The sequence below is a fragment of the Mastomys coucha genome, unplaced genomic scaffold (assembly GCF_008632895.1).
Source record: "Mastomys coucha isolate ucsf_1 unplaced genomic scaffold, UCSF_Mcou_1 pScaffold21, whole genome shotgun sequence".
Taxonomy (NCBI): Eukaryota; Metazoa; Chordata; class Mammalia; order Rodentia; family Muridae; genus Mastomys; species Mastomys coucha.
This window is the reverse complement of record NW_022196904.1, coordinates 133315742-133341401: the sequence shown is the minus strand read 5'-3', so window position 1 is coordinate 133341401 and position 25660 is coordinate 133315742. Positions and strand designations below refer to the sequence as shown.

Genomic DNA, 25660 nt, shown 5'->3' with positions numbered 1-25660 from the left:
TGAGGTCACAGTATAGGACATGGCAGGATGATGACTGTGGAGAGGGTCACGTGTAGGCTGTGAACACAAACTGAACTCTAGAACACAGGCATTGTAGAAAGTGTATCACGGTTGCTCTTACATTCAGCTGTTTCAAGAGCTCTGAAATTTCTGAGGAGACACTGCCCTGACCAGGCCACCTAGAAAGTATAAGGGAATTTCCATCCCAGTCTGTGCATACTGGACAAAAATCACTTGTGAGTGGTATGAGGAGATGGCCCCATACTGATGACGTGTACCCACAGAGTATGGGAGGAGTCAGGTCCATGAGAGCCATTATGTCCTAGCCATTTAGCCAGGTGGCTCTCTTCTCTTGGAGAAGCTTGCCAGTGTTGGACCCAACATGCTGGAGGCTGCACTACAGCTATGTGTGTGTGCTGGGGGTGGGGCGGGGGGAGGAACAGAACTGAAAACTCCCAGGTCCCACCAGTGGGGGAAATGCATTTGGTTTCTTTAAGGAGCTCTGTGTGTGTGTGTGTGTGTGTGTGTGTGTGTGTGTGTGTGTGTGCGCACACGCGCTTTCCCAGGTGTCCATGCTGAACATGTATGTATTTGGGGAACAAGGAAAGAACTAGTGGTCTCTAAAGATGTGAGTTCAAGGGCTGGAAAGGTGGCTCAGTAGTTAAGAATGTTTCCTGTTCTTCCAAAGGACCTGGGTTCAATTCCCAGTGCTGCCATGGCAGCTTCACAAACATCTGCAACTCTAATTCTAGAGAACTCAGCGCCCTTTTCTGGCCTTCAAGAACACTGTACACATATGGCACCCATGCATGCAGGTGTAACACACACACACATAAAATAAAAATATCTAACAATTAAAACAAAATTTGAAGAAAGCTCCCTGCTTTTCCAAAGGGCCCAAGTTCAGTTCCCAGCACCATTCTAGGTAGCCCACAATTGCCTGTAACTCCAGGCTCAGGGGATCTGATACCCTCTTCTGGCTTCCATGGGTGCCTGAACCCACAAGCTCATGCCCACACACATACATGCAGACATAAATAAAAAAAATAAATGTTTATTAAAAGATATGAGTTTTCAGATGTGAATTCAAACAAGAGCTCTAGATATAGTTGGCAGCAGTCTCTGCCCATGTACACCTCAGCAGAAATGTCCTGCGATATAAACCTGGCTTCAGAACAGACAGGCAAGGGGCAGCTCTGAGAACCCCAGGGAGCTAGCCAGACACTTGCCATGTGACGCCACGGGCCAGCAGGAGAAAGCAGACATCTCTGCAGTATCAGAGGGTGGTGCTACCCAACTTTAAATCCTGAGCCCAGAAATCTGGGGCTCTGGGGCTGTTCCAAGAGGGCCAGAACTAGTCTAGGGGAACCCTTACAAAACCCACCCACCCCATGCCATTTCTTCCTCTGCACACAGTTGTATTAAGGATGGATTCTGCTTGAGAGGTCTGCAGGTAAGATGAAGGAGAAGGCAATGAGATAAGACAAGGCAGGGATCAATTTTGTTCAGCCTATTGCTCACTCGGTAACCTCAGGCAAGTTACTTATCCTCTCTGGGCCTATTCATTCGCTGGTTAACAGGAACAGGAAACACTCTGCTGGGGTTATTTTGAGGGTATATAAGGGGAGAGGCTGGAGAAGTGTTAGGCTGGGTAAGTGTGAACTGTGGCTGGAAGGATAACCTAGGAGGTATTGGCTGTGCCTCCGACTCCTGCCAGGTCTGTGCAGGGTCACCCTGTTTAGTAGGCACAACAATCTGCAGCTAAGAAACAAAAAGCAAGGTTCCCAGGCTAGATTGAAATCAACCACTAGAGGGCAGTCCACACCCTGCAAGGAAAGGCAAGATTCAGGATTCAAGAATCAATAGTGTTAAGTCTTCCAAGGTCTCCAGAGAACCAAGGTCTGTGGGCTGAGGGGCTGTCGGGTCTGGGTGGCACTGAAGTGGTGAAGTTCTCAATCCAGACCCAGGATGGAACTTGATATCTGTGGGGCCCAGGAACTAGAGACAGCCAGGGTCCCACAGCCAAGGGCTGTCCAAGGCAAGAACTAGAATCACATGGTTTACACAAAAAGGGCCAGACCTGTGAGTGTGGTATCACTGGACTGTGAAGAGGGGCTGCCCTGGTAAAGGGAGGGGCAAGAAGGCTGGTGGTGAGGCAGGGAGGGAGGGAGACAGACAGACAGACAGACAGACAGACAGACAGACAGACGGATGGACAGACAGATGGACAGACCGAGGTATAGAAGCTGCAAACCTGCAGAACAGAGGAGTCACAGTCACCCATCTTCTGCTCCAGGACGCCAGTGCCTGCTGTCACTGTACGTGCCCAGGAACTACTATTACATGGGGACACAGAGTACATATACCTGCTTCCTACATGTCCACATAAGTGTGTGTGTGCATGTGCTTGCGATCGTTTAAATATCTGTTTTGTCTCCTGTCTAGCTTCCCTCGTGTGTTAGAGTCTCTGACCACCACTGCATCCTGGTGTCAGAACACTGAGTGGGTGGCAAGTGTCACTGAGATCAGTCAGTAACATTTGTGGCTGTGTGAATAATAGATGGACAGTGGAGTCCCAGGCCAGTGCTGGGGACATGGGGGGTGAGGGACCACAGGCCAGGAGCCCCAGGAGACCTCTGCAGATACAAACAAGTAGGTACCATGCACAAGTGAGGGTCAGGCCAGGGAGACAGCTGAACAAATGGGAAGTTACTCTCAATCCTGCCCCCCCACCACAGGAGGGAGGGACTGAGCACTCCTGATGGCTGGGCATCACCTTGGCCCAGGAGGGAAGGGGAAGCATCGGGGATTCAGAGGCAAAAGGGAAGCAGATGGGCAAGATGCTACCCCAGTTCTCAGGGCTGTAGACACTAGGCTCTCCAAAGAGACAGAACAGCTAGGGTACAAACGTCCACATCACCTGTGTTCAATCTGTCACCTACGGATTCTACAGCTGTGGACAGAAGAAATACTTGAGGAAATTTTGCATGTGTGCTAAACACACACAGACTTCTTTCTCTTCTTGACCTTAAACATGGTAGAACCATCACTCTCAAAAAACCTAAATCATTCAGGATATTGTATATCATGCCTGAAATCCCAACCCTGGAAGGCTGAGGCAGGCAGACTCCCTAACGTTCAAAGCTCGCTTATTCTATGAAGTGGCTCCAGGATACCCTAGGCCACAGATTGAGACTCTGTCTCAAAAGAATAAAATCAAGAGAGTAACCTGAAGGACGACGGCTGAACAGGCCTGGGTAGATGTGTATGTAAATGCCACACAGTATTACAGAAGGGAATGGAGCATCTTGAATCTTGGAATCACTGGGAAGTCCTAGAATGGGACCCCTGAGGGTCCTGAGAGATGGCTGTACTTTGAAATATATATATGGAGGCACAGAGAGAGAAAGATCTGAAACCATAGTGCTTTCCACAGTGATGGGGCAGCCAGGGTGAAGTCCACAGGGAGCCTGGGAGCCTGGTGAGTAGCTGGTGCTGTAGCCAGAGCCTGAAGGCATCTGGGACAGAGCTGGGTTTTTCTAGGTGTCTCTGGCTTCCCCAAAAGAGCTTCTGCTGACTGGACAGGCCCCACCTCCTGAGGAGAGTAACCTGTTTCCGTAAAGTCTTCTGGCTTCTTAAACACCCGTCCCATCTTATAGCACACCGTCAGAGCAGTGGCTAGAATAACTCTGAGTCAGCACCCGGTTCTATGTCCCAGCAGTCTGTCACCTAAGGTTAGGCACCGTGGGGAGAAAGTCCCTTACAAAATAAGCATAGGAACGGCAGCTGGTCTCACATCGGCTACGTGGACAAGATAGCCATTATGCTTGCTGCTCAGAAGTCCCCACCCAGTTTGTGCTTGGAGTCCCAGCAGCAGGGGTCAAAGAGTACCACTCACCTCATGCAGGCATGGGGACTTCTCCAAGCTGTGGGGCCCCACAATACAGAGCTGAACCCCACAAGCCAGAGGAGGGCAGGACCGACCTCCCTCTCTGTTATAGTCTGCAGCCATGGGTCCTGGAAGGCTCTGGGTAGGCATGCAACTCCTCCCTCCAGGAGAGGCACGTGCGGGAGGTGCCACAGGCATTGAGAGATTGATGGAGAGACTACAAATGATGTGAAACCGCCATTTCAAGGCCAATGAGAGACTATCCCTTTTCCTCCACCCAGATCAAAAGCCTCGACTTCCAGGCTATAATCTCCAGCTTTGGAGGACTCAACATTCCTTCCACTAGCCCTCTGAGCCCAGCTATGCTGCCTTAGCTCCACCCAGCCAGCCCCATCTTCCCAGAAACACTGGCCCTTCCAGTCTCAAAGCTGAGAGCTGGCAATGGCTCCCACAGCTGCTTGGCTTATGTACAGGGCTCGACGGGAACCTGGACCCTTACTTCCTATATCTGGGTCATGAGAGAAAGCCCTTCTAGAATCATCAGGCGGATTTCGTTTCTTGCCAGGGTCATAGATATCACACCTCCTGGCCCTATGGTTACAAGGCCATAGGTGACATACATACCTTCCAGCTTCATGGTTGCAAGGTCATAGGTGATCTATCTCCTAGCCTCATGATTAGAAGGCAATGTCTGAAAACTTAATGCTTTGTGCAAAAAAATATTGGGCCTCATCCTGGGTCCTGCTGCCTTCTTTGCCATGTTCCTAGAACATCGGGGCCTGGAGATCATGGAAAGGGACACACACCTTTAGCCCCATCCCCACTCTAAGGAACGGTTGCCGTAGATACACAGCAGCCTCCCATGGCCACCTAGTTTCTCTTGCAAAGTGGAAATAGCCATAAATGTGTCACCGTGTAAATGCTGGTGATTAATATAAACTTTTCAGGGCCTGGCACTCAGTTACTCTGCAGGCTGGGTCTGATGTCGCAGGGCAGGGATCTCAGCAGCAGGTACAGCGAGCAGAGCCATACCTGGTGGATTTCATGCCAGCCGTTCTCATCCTTGCAGCACACGGAGGCATGCTCGTGGAGAAGCAGCTCGCAGCAGTAGGGGTCGCCTCCCACAATGGCCGTGTGGTACAGCGGTGTGAGTCCATAGCTGTCCTTGTAATCTGGGGAGGCACCAAGCTCCAGAAGGGTCTGGGGAAGAATTTAAAGTTGTCATTGGTCTAGCATTAGGAATGAATTGAAGACACACGTGGACCGCTTTCCCACAGACTGAGTCATGCCTGGACACCTGATGTTCCCCCGTGACACACACAAAACTGGAAAGTCTTAACTGACAATGAGGGTGACAGGTGATATTTGGGGATGCAGGAATAGCACCTGCACCCAGATGAGAGTCAGTTGGCAGCTGTGGCTCCTTGACAGGTTCCTGCTGGCTCCTAGAATTCTGTATTCCAGAAGACAGCTAGCTGTAAAGAGCCACCAGGGTAGCATTTGCTAAGGAAAGCCATAGCATTTGAACTAACACACAGGCCAGTGGGACCCCAGAGAGTCAGGGGTAGTGAGGCCCTGTGCAGGGTCAGGAACATGTAGGAAGGTGCAGCTGAGGTGAGGTAGGAATGGCAGAAATGAGAGGAAAGCCTCCATGTTGGACCAAGCTGTAGCCAGAGGACCTGGCCTCCTTACGGGGAATCATCTTCTCTCTGGACAAGGTTGCATATGCTGCCAGACAGGAGCAAGGAGCAAAGATGTGGGAGAAAGGAAGATGGGGAATGAAGAAAGGAAGAAAGGAAGAGACTGAATGCTGCCTGGCAGTGGGGGGAAAACGGGCATGGGGAAGACCATATGGGAAGGAGGGTGTGGGGAGGATGGAGAAGATGGGCCTGAGAAGACGGGTATGGGAATAAGGGAGGGTGGGAAGATGGTTGTGGGGAAGCCGGATGTGTAGGGGGAATGGACCTGAAAAGGCAGGCATGGGAAAAGGGAATTGGGAAGATGGCCACAGGGAAGACTAGTGTACTATATGCCACATGGAAGTTCAAGAGAAGATGGGTGTGGGTACAGCTGTCTGGCTCCCAGAGATGCAATGCAACAGGCAACGATGCTGTCATTGCCTCTTCTGGATTTGAGGCCTCCTCTGAGGGACAACGACAGGGTTTAGCACCAACTCAAGCGTTGGAAACACGAGCCCTTATGTGGACTAGAGGGATCAAGGTAGCTTAAGGTGGTTTGTTCTAGAAGCAGCTATAGCCCAGAGGGGACAGGAGAGCCTGACATTCAGTTGCCCTTCTGAGCTCCAGTGGGGACAGACTCATGGTTCCCTAGAGAGAAGGCCACTGTGATGACAGTTCAGGGACCAGATAAAGGGCCCTGCTGCCCACACAAGGCAAGCTCAGGACATACCTTCAGGGCAACCTGGTTCCTCATCCGGGCAGCCTTGTGAAGGGCAGTCATCCCATCCCGGGAGCGGAAGTCCAAATGTGCACCCCCATTTCTGAGAGTTTTGATGACCTCCATAGAGTCATCGAGCTGGGCAGCCAGGGTCAGGGGCGTCTCTGAGGGGACCAAACAAAGAGGCATTAGAACAAGAACTCAGAGAGGGCTGTCAAGCCCCACTGTGCGTTCCTCCCTACTAAGAGTGCTTGAAACTGAACAGCTTTTTCTGGGAACCTACTGTTCCAGTTTTTCACACTGTCAGGTGACTCAGACAACCTCATAATGACAGAGACACAAGGGGTCACACATGCAAATCAAAACAGCAGTAGCAGGGGCCTTAGTGTTGTGAGTCCCGGAGAGTCCTACCATACTCACTGAGGACAGAAGCCTGGGTGGGCCCCATCTTGACATGTCCCACATAGAAGCAACTGGAGAGAACTCTTAATTGGACACTGGAAAGGCCAGTATCCTTTCACTTTCCATTTCGTGATGTACACAGACCCTTTGTGGCTGTTAGAAACTAGGCTGCAGGGTTCCCACAGAGATAAGAACTGAGGTCCTCTAGGTACTACACAGGTGTTTGCAACACAGTGTCTTGAAAAATATTCCTCATTTTTCATGTGTTGAAATCTCGTTGGTTTTTAAAACACTTTAGAACTTAGCAAGTATACCTGAGCAGAGGCTGGTACCCACACTTGGGTCACTTAACCTTAAAGTTATACACACACCATCATCCTAGAAATATCCTGGGAGTGTTGTAGCTGGGAAGTAACCAGATGAATTCCAAGAGGCACCAGGAGGAAGGGAAAGAGGCAGGACCCTGGCAGGCCTGCTGAGAGCTCCAGCCAGGCTACAGGGATATGGCACACCAGGGAAGACAAGGAGGGGATGTAAGGGACTCAGAGCAGCAGCTGGAGGGTGTGTGTGTGTGCATGTGTGTGTGTATGTGCGTGTGTGTGTGTGTGTGTGTGTGTGTGTGTGTGTATCCCATGTACAAGGCAAGGGGCCCCAGAAATCAAGCATTTGGAGGGGCAATCCCTCCCATGTCAGGCAAGAACTATGGCAGTGAAAACCAGTTTCCCTCTGAAGGGCTGGGTGACCTCTAACAGGTTCTTGAAACACTGATTTAGGAGGCCCAGGAGTCCAATGGAAAATTTAACACAGGGAGGAATAATGAGTGTATCACAGATGTGGGGACTGCAGGTGGGGCACACGGGCTGACCTGAGCCACCCCAAGTGTGAAATGCAAGATGCAGAACAAATATGCCCTGGGGAACTGCTTTCCAGCACAGTTCAGAAGCCACAGTGTCAGCCAGGCACTCACTTGTGAACTGAAGCAACCCCAGCATCAGGAAACACTTTCCTCCCTAAGACCGGCTGGTCCCCATCTTCACCAGAACAGCTGATGCCCACAAGAAAGCCCCAAGGTCTGGCCAGTGGACATTCTCTCACAGGACAAGGGGAGGGGAAGGTCATCAGACCCAGCTGCTCCCACCTGGCCTTCCCTCCCAGGTGTATGAAATTCTGCCCAGCGACATGTGGTCTCTTCCAAGGCGCTATAGGATACAAACTGAAGGTTAAGGAAGCAGGGCTCCATTTTGCAGTAAGGGGGACATCACCCTAGCTGGGGTGGGGCTTTGCAGGGAATGCAGCTGTTTTAGGGTCACCGACACTCCTATAAGTAACCCTTCACCAAGGCTCCTGTGAGTGTCCCCTCACTGCTGTCACTCAGCCTGATTAAGGCATTGGTCTGGGCTTGGGGTTGTTTCTTCGTTCTGCTCTATCCAGAGTGAACAGAAGTTCATTCACTTCTTCTCAGGGAATGTTAATGCAGTGCACAGATTGAAAAATAACAACAATAAAATATAACCGAGAAATAACACAATGTCAGAGTGGTTTTCACAGCGTCCATGAATCAGGTTTTATAAGCAATCTAGAGATGCTGCAGGCTGCCGGGGGATCTGCACAGGTTCTATGTGTCATGAGCATCCCTGGAGCTCAGACCTGAGGGATCCTAAAGCCCATCTCTCAGAGATACCTGCGTAAAGCACAACCTATACAGAGACTGAGTGACCAGCAAGTGGCAGCAGGGGGGACAATCTCACAGGCTGTCACGAGTGACATAAATCTCCACTCCTAACAGTGGGCCATGCCAACCGAGCCCTTTCCAAAACACACTGTATGTATGGGACAGTCTCAGTGGGTGGCTCTCAGGGAAGAAAAGCTGCAGTCAGAGCCATGCTAGGGGAGGTCAGTGTCACAGCAGTTTGGCCAACAGCAGGAGCCCCCACCCAAGGGGAGAAGGTGCTTCACTTCTGCCGTCTTCCTCCCAGCCCCACACTTCCTCATGTTCACAGGATGTAGGTCCAGTCAGGAAGAAAGCACTGGACAAATGTGCATGGAGGGTCATCTGAATAAATACCAGGCCAGTCCTCAAAGCTGCCAACGTCATCAAGTCAGAGCAACCGTCAAAGCCATGCAGCCTATAGAGATGTGTCAAGTAAAGATGCCACAGGGCCCGAAGTCCTCTGACAGGAAGAAAACATTTAGGGAAACTGAGGACATCATAATAGTGCATGGGCTTTGTAACACTCACGTGTGGATATGAGGGTCTGTGGTGGCAAAATATGCCACACTGATATCAAAGGGTAGCAATAAGTGAGCAGTCTGGAGAAACTCCCCAAGCTGAAGCTTTTCTAAGAAAGGTTTATTTTAAAAATGAACAACAACGGGGCTGGTGAGATGGCTCAGCAGGTAAGAGCACTGACTGCTCTTCCAAAGGTCCTGAGTTCAGATCCCAGCAACTACATGGTGGCTCACAATCACCTGGAATGAGATCTGATGCCCTCTTCTGGTGCGTCTGAAGACAGCTACAGTGAATTACACAGGAGCAGGCCGGAGCCAGGGGGGCCAGAGCCAGTGGGGCCAGAGCGAGTGGGGCTGGCAGAGGTCCTGAGTTCAATTCCCAGCAGCCACACACATGATAGCTCACGGCCATCTGTACAGCTACAGTGTACTCATACACATAAATAAAATAAATCTTTAAAAAAAAATGAACAACGACAACAAAACAAAAACCGTTGGGCCGGAGAGATGGCTCTGCAAATAAGAGCACAGGCTACTCTTGCAGAAATTTTGTATTTGGTTCCCAGCACCTGAGTCAGATAGCACACAACTGCCTGTAACTCCAGCTCTAAGGCCCTCTACTGGCCTCTATGGGCACACACAGACACACAGACGCACATGTGCATGAACACACATACTAACACATATACACATAAATAAAAATTTTAAAGTTAAAAAAACCCTCAAGACTCTTCCATAGTAGGGTGAGGGACTTAATGCAAGGTCACTCTGTTACAGGCTTAAAGAAAATATTTCCAACAACAAACACAAATGCATGAGATGCTGACATCCAATATGCACAGAGAACTTGCAAATTTTAATAACCCCCCATCCCCAAATGGGTGAGACACCTGAACAAAGAGAACTGACAGACAGTGAGTTACAGGTGGAACAACGTCTGCTGTGCCCCAGGTCCTCAGGAGATGCACTCACCTCCAGGGGATGCTGCAGGGGTCATGCTGCAGGCACTCAGAAGGGTCAAACACAAGACACTGAGCCCTTAACCCTTGAGGACAGAGGCCCTGCTCCCTCATCACTGGCACAGATGAGACCGGGTGCAGCCACCTAGGGTATCTTGAAGGACAGCTCAGCATACTCTTACAAAACAAAGCACAATGGTGATAGAGAGGTGACTCAGCAGTTAAGAGCACCAACTGCCCTTCTAGAGAGCCTGGGTCCAGTTTGTGTTGAATAGTTTTATGTCAACTTGATACAAGTTAGTCATTTGAGAGGTGGGAGCCTCAACTAAGAAAATGCCTCTGTAAGATCAGACTATAGACAAGCTTGTAGGGCATTTTCTTAATTAGTGATTGATGGAGAAGGGCCCAGCCCATTGTGGATGCTGCCAATCCCTGGGCTGGTGGTCCAGGCTTCACTATGAAGCAAGTCATGGGGAGCAAGTCAGTAAGAAACACTCTTTCATGGCTTCTGCATCAGCTTCTGTTCCAGGTCCCTGCCCTGCTTGAGTTCCTGTCCTAACCTCCTTCAATGATGACCAGTGATATGGAAGTATAAGCTACATAAACCCTTTCCTCCTGAACTTGCATTTTGGTCATGGTGCTTTATCACAAGAGTAGAAACCCCAAGATTCGCATGAAGGCTCACAACTGTCTGTAACTCCTGTTCCAGATCTGACACCCTCTCTTAGCCGCCATTGGAACTACGCAATGTGGTACACAGACATGCAGGCAGGTAAAACAGCCATACATCTGAAATAAAATAATTATAATTATTTTTTAAAAAGTCAAGTACATTCCACCCAGCCACATTAGTGCTTTAGGAATTTCCACAAGAAAGTTGAAAATATATGTCTAAACTGGGTATGGTAGCATACACTTATTTCTCAGCACTCGAGGAACCTGAGGCAGGAGGATTGCTTTGAGTCTAAGGTCAGCCTGAACTATCTGAGTGAGACTTGTCTTAAGAAAAAATACAAAAGAATAAAATAAAAAGAAAAGGAAAACCTATGTTCATAATTGTTAAAGATTGCATGAAACCATTTTTCTATCCTAAATCAATAAATTAAAAAGAAACCTACTGAATGGGAAGAATGTTATTTAGAACTCTATAGATTTCAGCTGGGCCTACTGACATGGCTCAGTAGGTAAAGTGCTTGCAGAGAAAACCTAAGAATATAAGTTCAATACCCAGACCCCACATAAAAGTGAAAGTCAAGAAACAACTCCACAGAGTTCCTCTGACTTCTACATATGTGTATGTGTGCCCAACATACAATTAAGTAAACATGTTAAAGAGACACAAACAGACACAGATGAAACTGGGGCACAGGGCACTGAGTGAATGAAGCTGGGCAACATACTGCCCAGTTCTCACACTGATATCGTAGGAAAGGAGGTGACAACAGGGACACAGGTGATTGTGGCTGAGAGAAGACGGCCAGGCACATGGGGTGTGTAGACAGTGATGGGATCCCAGATGACACTTGACAAACCCCACAGAACTCTCTGACCCCCCAAGAGTGGCTCTAGTGTAACCCCTGAGCCTCAATTGTGACAAACGCAGCACAGTAGTTTTACTGTTGGTGACAGAGAGGCTGGAGTAGGTGCATGTGGAAATGGTCCACACGTAGGGCTAGAGTTAATCAATTATTTTGAGACATAGTCTCATGTATCCTAGGCTAGTTTCCAGCTTGCTACATAGCTAAGGGTAGCCTTGAACTCTGGATCCTCTTGCCTCCCCCCCTGAGTGCTGAAATTGCAGGTATAAGCCACCACATCGGTTTGTTGTTTGGGTAGTAGTTGGACTGGAACCCAAGACCTCAGACATACAGGCTCTAAGTGCCCTGGCTCTGAGCTACACCCCAGCTGTCCAGTGGAACTTTTCAGTGACCCTAAAACTGGTTCTTTATGAACCCTAGACCTAATCCCAGACTCATTTCCTTCCCAGACTGCCATTCGTGGTCCACCTTCCATATTTGATGAACCTTATCTTCTAGCTCATGAGCTTCCTATGGGAGCAGGTGCATAAAGAAGGATTGCAAAATAACTAGGCACCGCATCTGAGTTCTCGCCTAACAATAGGCCTCTTTATTAGAACTCCAAGGACCAACCAGACACACCAGATTCACTGGAGGGGGGAGTATTTATGAACCAGCGGCAGGCTGCCTTCATTTGAGCATCTCTCATTGTCTGCAGACTCATGTTTATGAGGTCTCAGAACCCCGCTCCCTCCAGACACAGCAATTCCTGGGGTATCGATCATGCACTGTGATTCATTGTGTGACAGATACAGACCATAAGTCATCAGACAGGCCCCTCCAATCCCCAAGCCACAGAGCTCTGCGTAAGGGGAAGCAGAATGTCCACAAAAGCTTCTAATTGGGCCGTGTGGGAGCTGGACAGGGCTCCCCAGGAGTCTACCATAGCAATATGTGGGTGGAAACAGCGCCTCTCATGGATGATAAAGAACTTAGCTAGAAGCCACCCCCACTCCCACTGACAGCTCTGGAGCATCACTGCCCGGAACCTCTCGCTTGGTGCGCTGCTTGGGATTTTTGTCAACTTGATATAAGCTAGAGTCTGCTAGGAAGAGGGAACCTCAATTGAGAAAATGCTTCCATCAGACTGGCCTGTGAGCAAGCCTGCGGCACATTTTCTTGGTTAATTATTGATGTGGGAGTATCCATACCACTGTGGGAGATGCCACCCTTGGGCTGGATCCTATAAGGCAAGCTGAGCAACCCACAGGGAGTAAGACGGTAAGCAGCACTCCTCACTGGGAGCACTTCAGTTCCCATCCCAGGGCTCCTGCCTTGTATTCCTGTCCTGACTTCCCTTCACAGTAGACTTCAACTGGAGGCTGCAATAAACCCTTCCCTCCCCAGGCTGTTTGTGGTCGCTATGTTTATCACAGCAATAGAAAGCAGCTTAGGACCAGAGGTCACCAGGTCTTAGAAGTTAGTCCAGATGAGCAAAGTGGCTCTGTAGGAGCAGCCAGGCAGGGGACTGTGCTGTCCCAGGCCTTTCACAAAGGTTTTGGAGGTACAGCAAGTTTCTAGCTCATTAATCAGCCGCCTTTCTCTCATCTGAGCACACCTCAAAGCTCAGAAACCCACAGTGTGAAAGTGATGCACTAAGTCCCCTAGGGCTATCACTGTGACTGCCTTACCAGGGCTTGGAACTGTCATCTATCTGACATCCCAGAGGTCCCACCATGCCAGAGAGGGACCCACTAGGAGAAAAGTCTTCTGTTTTCTCTTATTATTTAATGAAATTGGCATTTCCAGCAGCTATGGACATCTATTATTGTTGATGGACCATGTGGTCTTAAGTGGCAGGTCACCCCAGCAGGACTCCCATGTCACTCGCATGTCAGTCAACCCGGAATGCCTGCTGCCTCAGCTGTGGCTCCCCAGTGCAGCTGAGCCTGTGAGATGCAGAGCTGAGGCTGAGGCTGGTGGCGTGCCTTGGCCTTCAGAAGGAAGCTGAATTTGACTCTCCACAAGGTGTCTGGTATGCAGCGAGTCTGCTATTCAGAGGGTGACTCAGAAAGTCACCAAACCCAGCTTGGCGCTTCCAAAACGTGGAAGGAATAACCAAAGTCTGTTAGAGCTAGAGGCAGCAAGAGCCCATCTGGAAAGCAAGTGTGGGCTGGGGAGTTAGATGGCTTCATTGCTAAAGTGTTGGCTGTGCAATGCATAAGTTTCCAGTTCATTAATCAGCCGCCTTTCTCTCATCTGAGCACACCTCAAAGCTCAGAAACCCACAGTGTGAAAGTGATGCACTACCAGTGACTGCCTTACCAGGGCTTGGAGATGTCGTCCATCTGACATCCCAGAGGTCCCACCATGTCAGAGAGGGACCCAAGGAATTGAGTTCAGATCCCTTGAACCTACATAAAAATCCAGGCATGGGGGCATCCACTTATAACCCTGGTGCAGGGGATACAGAGACAGGTGGAATCCTGGGGCTCACCAGCCAGCCAGCCTACCTAGCCTAGCTTAGGAGTACCAGGCCAGTGAGACAGTGAGAGACCCTGTCTGAAAGAAAGGGGACATGGACAGCTCCAGAGAAACACAAGGTTGCTCTCTGTCCTACACTCACACTCACAAACACACACACACACACACACACACACACACACACAAATACCCCTAAAACAAACAACAACAAAACTAGAAATAATGATTTCTGTCAAGCCCCCAAACAAACCCCAAGCCCTCCGTGGGTAAGGTGGCGAAGGATTTCTAGAATGGCGTGCCCTTCTCCAACCCCATATGTCTGCCGTGCTCTGTAGCCACATCTGGCTAGGCCTGCCTTTGCTGATACCTCCAGCACAGCCACCCTTGACCAGGAGTATGCCACCAGCATCCACCTAGCATACTCGTTGCTTCTTTCCAGCATTTGCTCATTTTTATCAGCTAACAGCCTACATTGTAGCCATAGCTACACAGCTGTCTCTCAGTGCCCACAGAGGACAAGGTCGGGGGCCCTGGGACACCTAGGAGCCTCCTAGCCTACGCCCCCCCTTCTCTCTCCAGACAGGGTTTTACTGAACAGCCTTGACTATCCTGGAACTTGCTTTGTAGTTCAGGCTAGCCTCAAACTCACAGAGCTCCACATGCCTCTGTCTCTACCTCCCAAGTGCTAGGATTAAAGGTGTGCACCACCAAAAGCTCCTTCTACAAAGCCCTGTCATATTCAACTTTTAGTCTAGATTATTCTAAGACTACTGGATCCCATTAAGAGATGAGTAGATGCCGCAGTCTGTTTCTTAGAGGGCAATGACAGGAGAGAGGACAAGCATGTTTTTGGGTTTTCTTTGTCAATCCCTGGTTAGCTAGATCAGGGCGTTGCACTGAATACTGGCTGCATTTCAGAGAACATGGAATAAGCATCACTTGTGGGCTCCATGCTCTGAGTTTCCAGGTCCCTCATACCTGGTGCTGAGAGGGCAGAAACTCTTGGAATTTCTCTAAGCACCAGCTCCTTGCCCATCATTACTACTTCTGTTCTAGCTCCAGATGGGGCTAAGGGAGGCCGCCATTACATGCACACCTCTGTTTCAAGACAGTCAGTGTCAACTGGGGTCTGCCCCAAGATGACAGCTTCTTCAAAACCCAGAACCAGAGACCCTGATGTAGAAGGGGATGGGAACAAAGGAGCCACACTCCTATCAGGGAGAAAACTCACGTTACAGACACTAGCCTGTTCTAATGAACATGGCAAGGTGAGAGGCTCATACTGCCTGGTCCAGTCAGTCCCTTACAAAATCTTCTAGAGACAGTCACCATGAAGCACAGAGAGAAAACCAGACCTGAGCAGCTTACCACCAAGGCCAATGACTCATGATTAGGAGAAAATACAGGCCACAGACCTTGAGGACAGAGCCCCAGGCCTGGATGAAGGTCATCTGTGAAGATTTGAAGGCTCCAGTTCATTCTTGGGAACCCACAGGCCTACAGACCTTTTACCTCTTTTTTTTGTGTGTGATGGGAAGGGAACCCAAAAAGGCTCTACCACTGAACCACACCCATGGTCCTTCTCTTACTTTTTAATCTGAGACAAGGTCTTGCTTGCTATGTGACCCAAGCTGGCAGTGAACTTGTGATCCTCCTATCTTAGCTTTCTTAGTGCTGGGGTTGTAGACATGTGTCATTCCTGGCTACACTTCATTTCCATATCGAGAGTTCAGGGGCTGCGTGTCATTGAATGGGACAAGGTAGCTCCCATCCATGCAGGGCAAGCCAGAGCCAGCCCAAGCCCAATGCATGGGAGCATCAACATAGAGCCATTGGTAAAGCAGGGACCAGACAGTACGAAGCTAGGACCCCTGAGGCCAGAGGAAGTATCCTGTCACCATAAGGCACATAAACATCATTTTTATCCCCCAGGGAGCTTCTTCCAGAATGGCATCTGCTCATTCTGGTCAGGACCTCCTCTCACATCCCCTCGCCAGGACTCCTAATCTCTCTTGATACATTGGATGTCACCACCATCCTCAGAAACAAGGCCTCTCCCTGTTCTCAAGCTGCTTACAGATAAACCCAAAGAAACACAGGAGCAAAGAGGCAACCCACCCACATCAGGGCTCAGACTAGGTTGCTGCTAGCTAGATCAGTACCCAGTGGGGTCTACCTCAGCTTGAGGGGTCAGCCAGGCTGCCCCAAAGGACAAACAAGATCCACACTTTATAAGACACCTCCATATCTTGTGCACATAGTAATTTCGAGGTGTGACAGGAAGGCATGTGGGAGCTAGCAGTAGACCTGGGGTATCCTGGGATGAGAGGGAGGGAGAGAAGGAAAGAAGGCAGGCAAAAGGATCCCACTGCTAAGGTCAAATCTTTCCTGTCCTGAGATCACATACCAGGCCAGACAGATCCAGATTCTGCTGTGGAGAATCCCTGGATCTCTGCCTGCCATCCTTGCCATATCATCCTTCAGCCAGTATTCACCTAGGCTGCGGATGAGCTCCACTCAGTAAAAGGAGGAGATGCTAGAAACACGGAAAGGCACTCTGGATCATCCTACTGGCATCTAGTGGGGACTCAGCAGCACCCCACAAAGCCTAGGTCTAGCCCACAGCAGAGAACAGTCAGACCAGGTGTTGGCAGCGCAGAGCCAAGAGCCCTCTCTCTAACTAGTGCAGCTTTCTCCCAAGGATATTTCAAGCCTAAGGAACTCGACGCCCAGCAGGGAGCACAACACATGTGCATGCAGCTGCCTATCTGTGAGGAAGCCTGCACCCAGGCAGAGGGGAAAAGCCAAGCATGCTGCAGTGCTGGCTGGTTAGCACATGCACCCTAGGGGCTCTGCAGAAGGCTCCCAGTCAGCAGACAACAGCCCCACACATGTATAGCATCTATTTGCTTTCTTATTTCCTAACACATATGCAAGGAGCACCTACTGTGTGCATGCACTGAGCCGGAAGGTCAGACAGCAAAGAGAAAAATACAGGCCTCCAGAAGTTACACGCCTGGGGAGTGTAGCAGCTAATTTTATGTCAACTTGACCCAAGCTAGAGTTATCTGAAAGGAGGGAACCTCAACTGAGAAAAATGTTCCATGAGGTCTATCTGTAGGGCATTTTCTTATTTAGTGATTGATGAGAGAGAGGGCCCAGCCAATTATGGGTGGTGACCCATGGTGGTGGTGGTCCTTGGGCTGGTGGTCCTGGGTTCTATAAGAAAGTGGGCTAAGCAAGCTATAGGGAGCAAGCTAGTAACTGTGGCCTCTGTATCAGCTCCTGTCACCAGGTTCCTGCTCTGCTTAAGTTCTTGTCCTGACTTCCTTTGGTGATGAACATGATGTGGAAGCCTAAGCCGAATAAGCCCTTTTCTTATGGTGTTTCATCACAGCAGTAGAAACCCTAAGACAAGGAGCCACGACAAAGCCAGAGGAAAACCCAGTAAAGCCTAAGAGATGAATGGTGCAGAGTAACCTGAACCAAGGAATGGATGAATGCTTTACTCAAGCGAGTACAGAAGAGTTCCCCCTCATGAACACCCACCTCCAGTCTCCAGGTCATGGAAATTGGGATCCAGGCCTCTGTCCAACAGCTTGACCAGCTTCTCCACTGAGCGATGTTGAGTGTGATCCATAAACTTTTTCAGATTGGTCTGGAGACAAAACGAACAAAGCAGAAGCGTCGTTGTGAAAAATGTACTTACAGGGCCAGGAGTGAGGCTCAGTGGGCAGAGAACTTGCCTGGCATGAACGAGGCCCTGGTTTGAGCCCAGTACTGCATAAACTGGATATGCAGGTGTATACACCTTTAATCCCAGCTCCTGGTGGAGCCAGGGGGATTGGAGGTTCAAGGCCATCCTGAGCTACATAATGATTTCAAAGCTAGTTGGACTACATGAGCTCATGCAGGATAAAAAGGAAAGGAAAGGAAAGGAAAGGGAAGGAAAGGAAAGGAAAGGAAAGAAAAGAATAGGGAAAGGAAGGAATGGAAGGAGGGTAAGAAAAGAATAGATGGGAGAAGAGGAAGGGATGGCAGGAGGGAAGATCTTTATAGACTAAGAAGATTGACCACTAGGAGGCACTGTCCTCCTCTGTACAGGGAACTGCTGACCCCCTCTCTCCCCGCCCCCCACCCCTATACTCCCAGCCCCCCTATCACTACCACCAAGCCTCACATGAGGCCAAGTGTGAAGTCAACACACAGCCAACACCATGGTCTTCCTGGATGAATGTCTCAGAACCCTGGCTGTTTGGCATCTTTGTACCAACCTCTCAATGTCTGTCCCTCCAGAGTTCTCACAATGGACTGCAGTTCCTATATAAAGACACTAGGGGCCTCTGGGTCACTAGGGTGGAACCTTGATGAGTGGGGTTCATAATCATCTAAAGAGGTCCCAGAGAGCTCACTCCAACAGTCATAACCCAGGCACCCAGAAATCCAAATTCTAGCTATGCTGTCAGAGAGTCAAGGGCCCTGGAGTTGTGGGAAATCCAGTCTGCCTATGGTTTTTTTTTAAGTTATGATAGCTACAGAAGTGGGTTCCACCATATTGGGGACAAGAAATGTTCTCGTGTGGAAAGAGGGCAGATCACTGGAGCAAGGTGACAACTGATAGTCTCCGGGACTCATCAGACCTTCCACTCCATTCCCAGAAGGGAGGCTGAGGCCGAGGGTCTCATCTATAAAGAGGAGACTGCTGAACCCCACCCCATGAGTCCCAAATCAAAACAGTGACACCTGCCCTAGGGGACACCTAGTCCAAGATGAAGGTCACATAGGTCAGTCGTGGAACCTGAGCCTCCCAAGCCTGCCTGCCTTCTCTATTAGAGAAGTTGCAGCATCTGTCCTCAGCAGGCAGCCCAGCTGCAGGATCAGGAAGAGCCCAGCATCTCTCTTGGTCCTCACCCTCATCCTGATCCATAGTTTCCTCAACACAGGACAGGAACACCTGTGATGTTTTTGCCTGATGATATTCCTGGGCCGTCCATGCATGCCATCAGTTGGATTCCCACCCAAACATCTTACAGTCTGGGGTTAGAACAAATGTCCAAAATCTGGAGTGTCATTTAAACTGTGGGTATTTACTCATTGACACCTTTCTTTAAAGCCACAAGTATTTATGCCTATACATTAAACAACAACAATAATAATAAAAATAAGAAGAGCCTGGCGCATACTTGGCCAGAACGTGGCTGAGGTGTCACGGTATGAAGGACAGTGGTGGTATACCAAAAGGCAGGGGACCAAGGGCAGCTGCCAGCTACCTCTGGATAACTTAGGCACAAAACTTAAAACAATGTTGGTCAGAGAGGCCACAGAGGTCCCTAGAACAGCACAGGCTGTTGTCGTTTGTCTGGGTTGTTCACGAGAACTAGATAATGAGACCTAGAGCTGACTGAAGACAGGGCACAGCTTATTTCGTGATAAAGAGAAATCAAAATGGACCTGAGCTGGATACTTCCTCATGGGTGGCTAGCTTTCGTAATTCTAATGAGTTATGAAATAACCCTATCTAGTCGGAGATAAGGCACCAACCGTCTTGCCCAGCTGTAAATCCTACAATCCACAATATCAACCTGCTAGGCAATGGCATAATAGCAGCAGAATAGTTGTGGGAATAACCAACCACTCCCTGATTGCCTTTGAGGCAATCCACAGCAGGACTCCAAACCCAGTGCTATAAACTGGGTCCAAAAAAACCCATGGTAGGGAAAGTCATAGGCCCTTTTAGGGGAACATTAAATTGAGATGGCACCGAGCTACCTACTAAATATCTGCTTACTTCCTAAACAATGTTCCTCTTGGCCTGAATCCGAGAAACCCCTCTTCCTAGTGCTTGCAGAGACTCCTGGTTGCACAGGCGCTGAGAATAAGCAACTCGTGACTGCTCAGCTGGAAATGAGAAACTGATACTATCTAAGGCTCAGAGAACATTGGGGAAGAAAGGGAGGAAAGACAGCAAGAGCTGGAAGAAAGGGAGAGGAGCTGCACAGAGCCATCTCCTGGCAAGACTCGGACATTGCAGTCTTGAACTCAGCAGCTGTGGACCCCTGCACTGGGTCTGCACAAGAGTGGGTCTGTTAGTACACAGGCGTGGATGGACAAGGAGCCGTGTTCAACCCCACACGGCTGAACTATTTGCTGATACATTCAAGAAAACTGAGGCTTTGGTTGAGAATCCACTGGTGAGCCCATCCGGCTATGGTAGATAGTCTCAACCCAATGGTCATACACATAGCCCTGGTGGAATGAGAATGATAGGAAGCATGGGGGCTGATAGAGATGAGAGGGAGGTAAAGACAGAATTGTAGACCAATCAAAATGGACTTATACAGTATGGATTATACTGTATGAGACTGTCAAAGAACTAACTTAATTTTTAAAAAATTAACCGAATAAGAGAATGAAACCCATAGTGACTACCCTGCTCCATCTGAGAAACACGGAACTTTCGGGTTGTGAAAGCTCTGAGTGCACTCCCCATAGCAGGAGAGCTCGGCCGGCCAGCACCAGGCACCCCAGGGTGTCTAAGGACAGGCAGTGTCCACTCCATGTTCCCCAGGCTCCACCCACATGCTTCAAGATCTCTGCCTCCTGCTGCGGGCGTGCTCCTGGCTCCCAAGGCCTCACTGGCATGTCTGGAGTGTGACACAGGGACTCATCATGCCTTCAGTGGGCACAGAGCCCTCCAGCTAGCACAGAGCTCTCCTCCCATTGTGCCAGAACTTCCTGCCTTTATAAGGTCTGTTCTGATTTGGCAGCATCAGCAACCAGAGATGGTGCTCAGCAGGCAACCCTCTACCTCACCACATATCCAAATCCCAGGATACCACTCCTGCTGCCTTTTAACTTCCCTCGGTCACCAGGGGGACAGCAACCCCCTGTTCAACTTCCACCAGCTTCCCTGGCCACCTTGCTGCCTGCTATTTAGTGAGGTCTCCAGCAATGTGCATGGTGAGGCATCCTGTATGGCCCAGCCTGTGGTCCTGTATGGACCCCACAGGGTCCACAGGGGCCACTCTCAGGGGAATGAGCCCTCCAGAGACAACACAACAGGATCCAAGGTGACCTGATGGGTAGAGGAAGCATTATCCCACACACAACCCATACCTTTGTGTGGAGCCTGGCCAGCTGCTTCTCATCCAGGTTGGACTGCTTGTACACGCGCTTCTTGTAGCGAAACTGCCATGGAAACAAGAAAGAGGTTGCAGATGATTAAATGCCAGACATGGATGCTCAAAGGAAAAGCAATCTGGCCAAGGCCAAGGAACCTCAGTCTTAACATAGACACTGGTGTCTATACTGCTGAGCCCACCTCCTTAAGAGTCCCACCATCAAAGAGCCATCAGAACACAGGGAAGGCTTTCAACTATGGAAGCCAGTTCTCAGTTAGTACAAAGAGTAAGATGGCATGACACACCAGAGTTCATGACCTCATCTTGCTGGCTCACGGTCTGTGGGAATCCACCTGCCCTGATCTTGTCCGGAGTGCACCATGATGTTACATTTTTCTTCCCTGTCACTCGCCTCTGTCAGAGCTGCATGAGCAATCCCTTTACCATATGCCCAGGACTCAGGCTCCCACTGGCCCTCAGGACAGTGCTGACTACTTGAGATTTGAAATTTCATTGCAGAGCAGGAAAGTGGACTTCGAGTTAATGGCAACACTCCCAGGCAAGCGGTGACCCAGTGGTCAGCTTTACTACGCATCCCTCTCCTCCCAGACACCCAGACCTTTGTGTAGCTGACTGTTAAAGAGGCACTGCAGAAGGTTCTCGAAGAACATTAAGGACAGGTGCATGACAGAGATTTTGAGAGGAAACCTGAGGCCCTCTATTTGCTGAGTGACTCTGAACTGGTCACTTCCCCACCTCAGCCTCACTTCCTTATCTGCTTCACAAGGACAACACCACCCAAAGGCCCCAGAGTGGAATAACCTTCCTGAACTCAAGTCACTCTGTGCCTCCTTCCTGATCTTCTCCTGAGACTGTCACACTCCCAGGAATAAAGGGTGGGAACACTGGAGCATTCCAGGTGGAGGAATACCCTATTTCCCCAACTGAAATCTGATCTTGTATTATTTTCCCTTTTTTTAGGCATTTTTTTAACTTAGGAAACTGGAGGGATGGCTTTGTGGTTAAGAGGACTAGTTGTTCTTTCAGAGGACCCTGGTTCTGTTCCTAGCATCCCACGTGGTGGCTCACAACCATCTGTAATTCCAGTTGCAGGAGATCTGATGATCGCATCTGGCTTCTGTGGGTGCGTCACATATTTAAAGCATACATAAACATGCAGGATCAACACTTACATATATAAAATAAAAATAAGAAAATCTAATTCTAAAAATACTGTATTATGCTGGGTGGTGGTGATACATGCCTTTAATCCCAGCACTTGGAAGGCAGAGGCAGGTGGATATCTACAAGTTTGATGCCAGCCTGATCTATAGAGTGAATTCCAGGACAGCCAAGGCTACACAGACAAACCCTGTCTCTTATTTTGTGTCTACTGGTGTCTTGCCTGCATGTATATTGGTTTACCATATATGTGGCTGCTAACTATGGAGGCCAGAAGAGTGCATTAGATCCCCTGGAACTAGAGTTAAAGATGGCGGTGAGCTACCAAGTGCTGAGAATTGAACCCAGTTCCTCTGCAACAGCAACAAGTGCACTAAACCACAAAGCAATCTGTACGTGTGTGTGTATGTGTGTGTATGTGTGTGTATGTGTGTACATGTGTGCATATATGTATGTTTACATATATGTATGTGGGTATATGTATAGGCATATTAGCAAGAGAGAGAGAGAGAGAGAAAGTGTGTGTGTGTGTGTGTGTGTGTGTATGTATGTGTATATGTGTGTACATGTGTGCATATATGTATGTTTACATATATGTATGTGGGTATATGTGTAGGCATATGTGCAAGAGAGAGAGAGTGTGTGTGTATGTGTGTGTGTGTGTTTAGATGCTGGAATCTGAACTTGAGTCCTTTGGAAGATCAGCAGCTGCTCTTAACCACTGAGCCATCTCTTAGCACCATCACCAACCCCAGTACGATCTGAAGGAGGCAACCTTGTTCTGTTCTCCCTCTGCCCCATACAAGATGACAAGTCCACAGGAGGCAAGGTATGCCCATGACTCAGATGAGAACTTTCTTGATTTTTAAGTGTCAAAACAAGTCAGTCCTGAACAACTGGATTGCCGGGACTGCCTGGGGAGTGTGTGTGTCTTCTAAGCTCCGCCTGTAGCTTCTGGATGCAATTGGAAGATGTCAGGGCCTGCTGCTAGGCTACAATGCTTTAGCCTTGCATCCTGCCCCAGCCCTCGTCCAGATGCCACCATAAACTCAGCTCTCACTTTGTCTTTAGCTAATCACACCATTGATCCACATTCTCAAGGCCACCAAGAAGGATCTGTCACACACATGCCTAACAGGGAAGGTCCAGAGGAGCCAGACTGTAACTGTAGGGTGGGTAATTTTCTAATGGAAAACCAACAGGAGCCTGGCTAAAATGCTGCCCTCAGTTGCACCCAGGCTGCACAGCACCCTCCCTCACACACTCACACATGGCTAGTTACCTCCAAGGAAGGCACACCCTGGCCCATGGGCTGTGGGTATTCCCGCAAGAGCCGTTCCTCATCCAGGAACTTGCCGTCACGCCCATTGCTGGCGGGCTGAAAGAGCCCATAGTTGAGTACATCCTTCAGGCCTTGGTTCAGCGTGCACAGTATCCGCTGCTTGGCCACCCACACCGTGGCATCCGGGTTAAATCGAATGCACTTCTGCAGGAAGAACAGAGACACAAGTCAGGATGCCAAAGGTCATCAGAGCCACTAACCTGGGCACAGGATCAAAGGATTCCTGTTCCTTCTGTTCCTGTGCCCTCTGCCCCACTGCTACATGTTTGGAACACAGGAGCCAAGAGATATGGCTTACTAACTACAAAGTAAAGTTTACTTCTGTCTCTCAAACAGAAAGGCTGGGAAAAGCAAAAACACTCAGTCAGGGCCAGGAGTCAATGAAGTCTCTGTCCACTAAGCATGGGACTGAGCTTGAGCCCAGACCTCAGTGCTAGGGAGGGAGAGACAGGCTAATCAGGGTCCCTGAGACTACCTGACTAGCCCACATAGGGACTGAAACCAAGATTATCATATGCGCAAATGTGTACATCAGAGCACACGAATGCACTGTGGTGGGGGCATACACTGAGAGTCAAAGCTAAATACAGCTGTCCCTAAGACATCCCAGGGGTTACAGGATCCCCTCGGGACCTTCAGATCTACCGACACTCAGGTTCCTCAATATGTAATGACGACATGTTTTTAAAACTTCTACACACCCTCCCAAGTGCATTTCATATTGGAGTGTATCACATTGCCATCTACAAAGTTCATGTGTGAGAACTATGTGATTGAGTTAGAAAAAGAAATCTCTTTTGTTTGAAGCATTTACAGCTATCCTGGGACACATGGTTGGATATACTGCATGATTTCCTATTTGGTTGTAACACCTAATAGATCTGGTGTACCCCTGTGTAAAAGTCACACTCTTTCCTGATGAAGATAGAAAATGAATCTTGCGCATGATTCTCAATCCACTACATGGGACCCCTGGTGCTGCAGCCGACTGCAACAGTGCCACTTGAGGTGTGCGTGGCTTGTTCTCTGGGAACTCTGATGATGCCTTGCCTCAGGAGTTCACCATGGGAAGCCTGAGGGACGAGAGCCTCCATATCACCAACACTGTCTCTGAACCGTGTGCACTAAACAGCTGGTAACAAAGCTGTATGGTTAAAAGCACTTGTGCGAGAGTGTGAGGACTGTAGTTTAAATCCCTAGAACTCATATAAATGCCAGGTGGGTGTGGCACATACATCTGTAATTCCAGCCTCAAAGAGCAGGGACAGTGCATCCATCAGAGCTAAGCTGATGGCACTAGCTGTAAGGGCAAGCTCTGGGTTTGATTGATAGAGCCTTAAATCCTGCCTCAGGGAATAGGTGAAAGAGCTGTGAAGGATGATTCTAGACATCCACTTTGGACATCATGTAGCCAAACATGCTTATGCATATGCAACCACCATGTACACCTATGTAAAAATGGAAAAACCAAAACCCAGCCACTTGAAGGGTGAGGAGTGGCAATCACAAGAAACTATTTGAGCAGGGTTGGGGAACATCAAGCCAATTACTGAAAGAGGTAATTTCTTAAACGGCATCAGCAGGGCCTCCATCGCCCACACTCCTAACGATGCATCTCTGCCTCTGAGAACTGGAATAGTGGCACTCAGTTGTGTTCCCAGGAGCCTTCGGTGGCATTCCTTGGAAGCCAAAGCCCGTCCAGGCTCATGTCTAACTAAGACTTTTCATTTGTCTTGGATTAAAATTAGTTTCTACTGCTCAGCCATAGCAGGAGTGCAGGGATATGCTTTCCTACTGTGAAGACAGCTCAGAAGAGCTGAGGAATTACTGAAAGAAGCTAGAATTATTGCTTCACAGGGGATTCTGCGTGTGCCTGCCTAAGGGTCTAGAAGGATCCCATCCCTGAGCACCAGTAGGCTCTCATGGCTGCAGAAAGGCTCAGCTGCCGTCTACCCTGACACTAGTCCAGCAGCTACAACCCCAGCCAGGGAAGCTGACACCCCACACATGAATGAACGCTCCTGTTGGCTCCTCTCAGGTGTCACTGGCTGAGTTCAGAGTGACCCTCTGACCTTCCTGGGTTACAAGACCTGGTGGGACCAGTTGTTCCTTCCAGAGAGGAGGCAAATGCCCACCCC

General features: G+C 49.3%; 1 protein-coding gene across 12 annotated transcripts in view; it reads right to left on the bottom strand.

The window, feature by feature from the left end:
• Positions 1-25660, bottom strand: part of Shank2 (SH3 and multiple ankyrin repeat domains 2) — a 446182-nt gene that overhangs the window by 346117 nt on the left and 74405 nt on the right. For all 12 annotated transcript variants that reach the window (XM_031389011.1, XM_031389016.1, XM_031389019.1 and 9 more), the window contains exons 4-8: positions 23463-23666; positions 20994-21065; positions 17427-17535; positions 6299-6450; positions 4922-5089 (exon numbers count right to left, since the gene is read on the bottom strand). In XM_031389011.1, coding sequence (XP_031244871.1) covers positions 4922-5089; positions 6299-6450; positions 17427-17535; positions 20994-21065; positions 23463-23666 — 705 coding nt within the window. The remainder of the gene's footprint in view (positions 1-4921; positions 5090-6298; positions 6451-17426; positions 17536-20993; positions 21066-23462; positions 23667-25660) is intronic.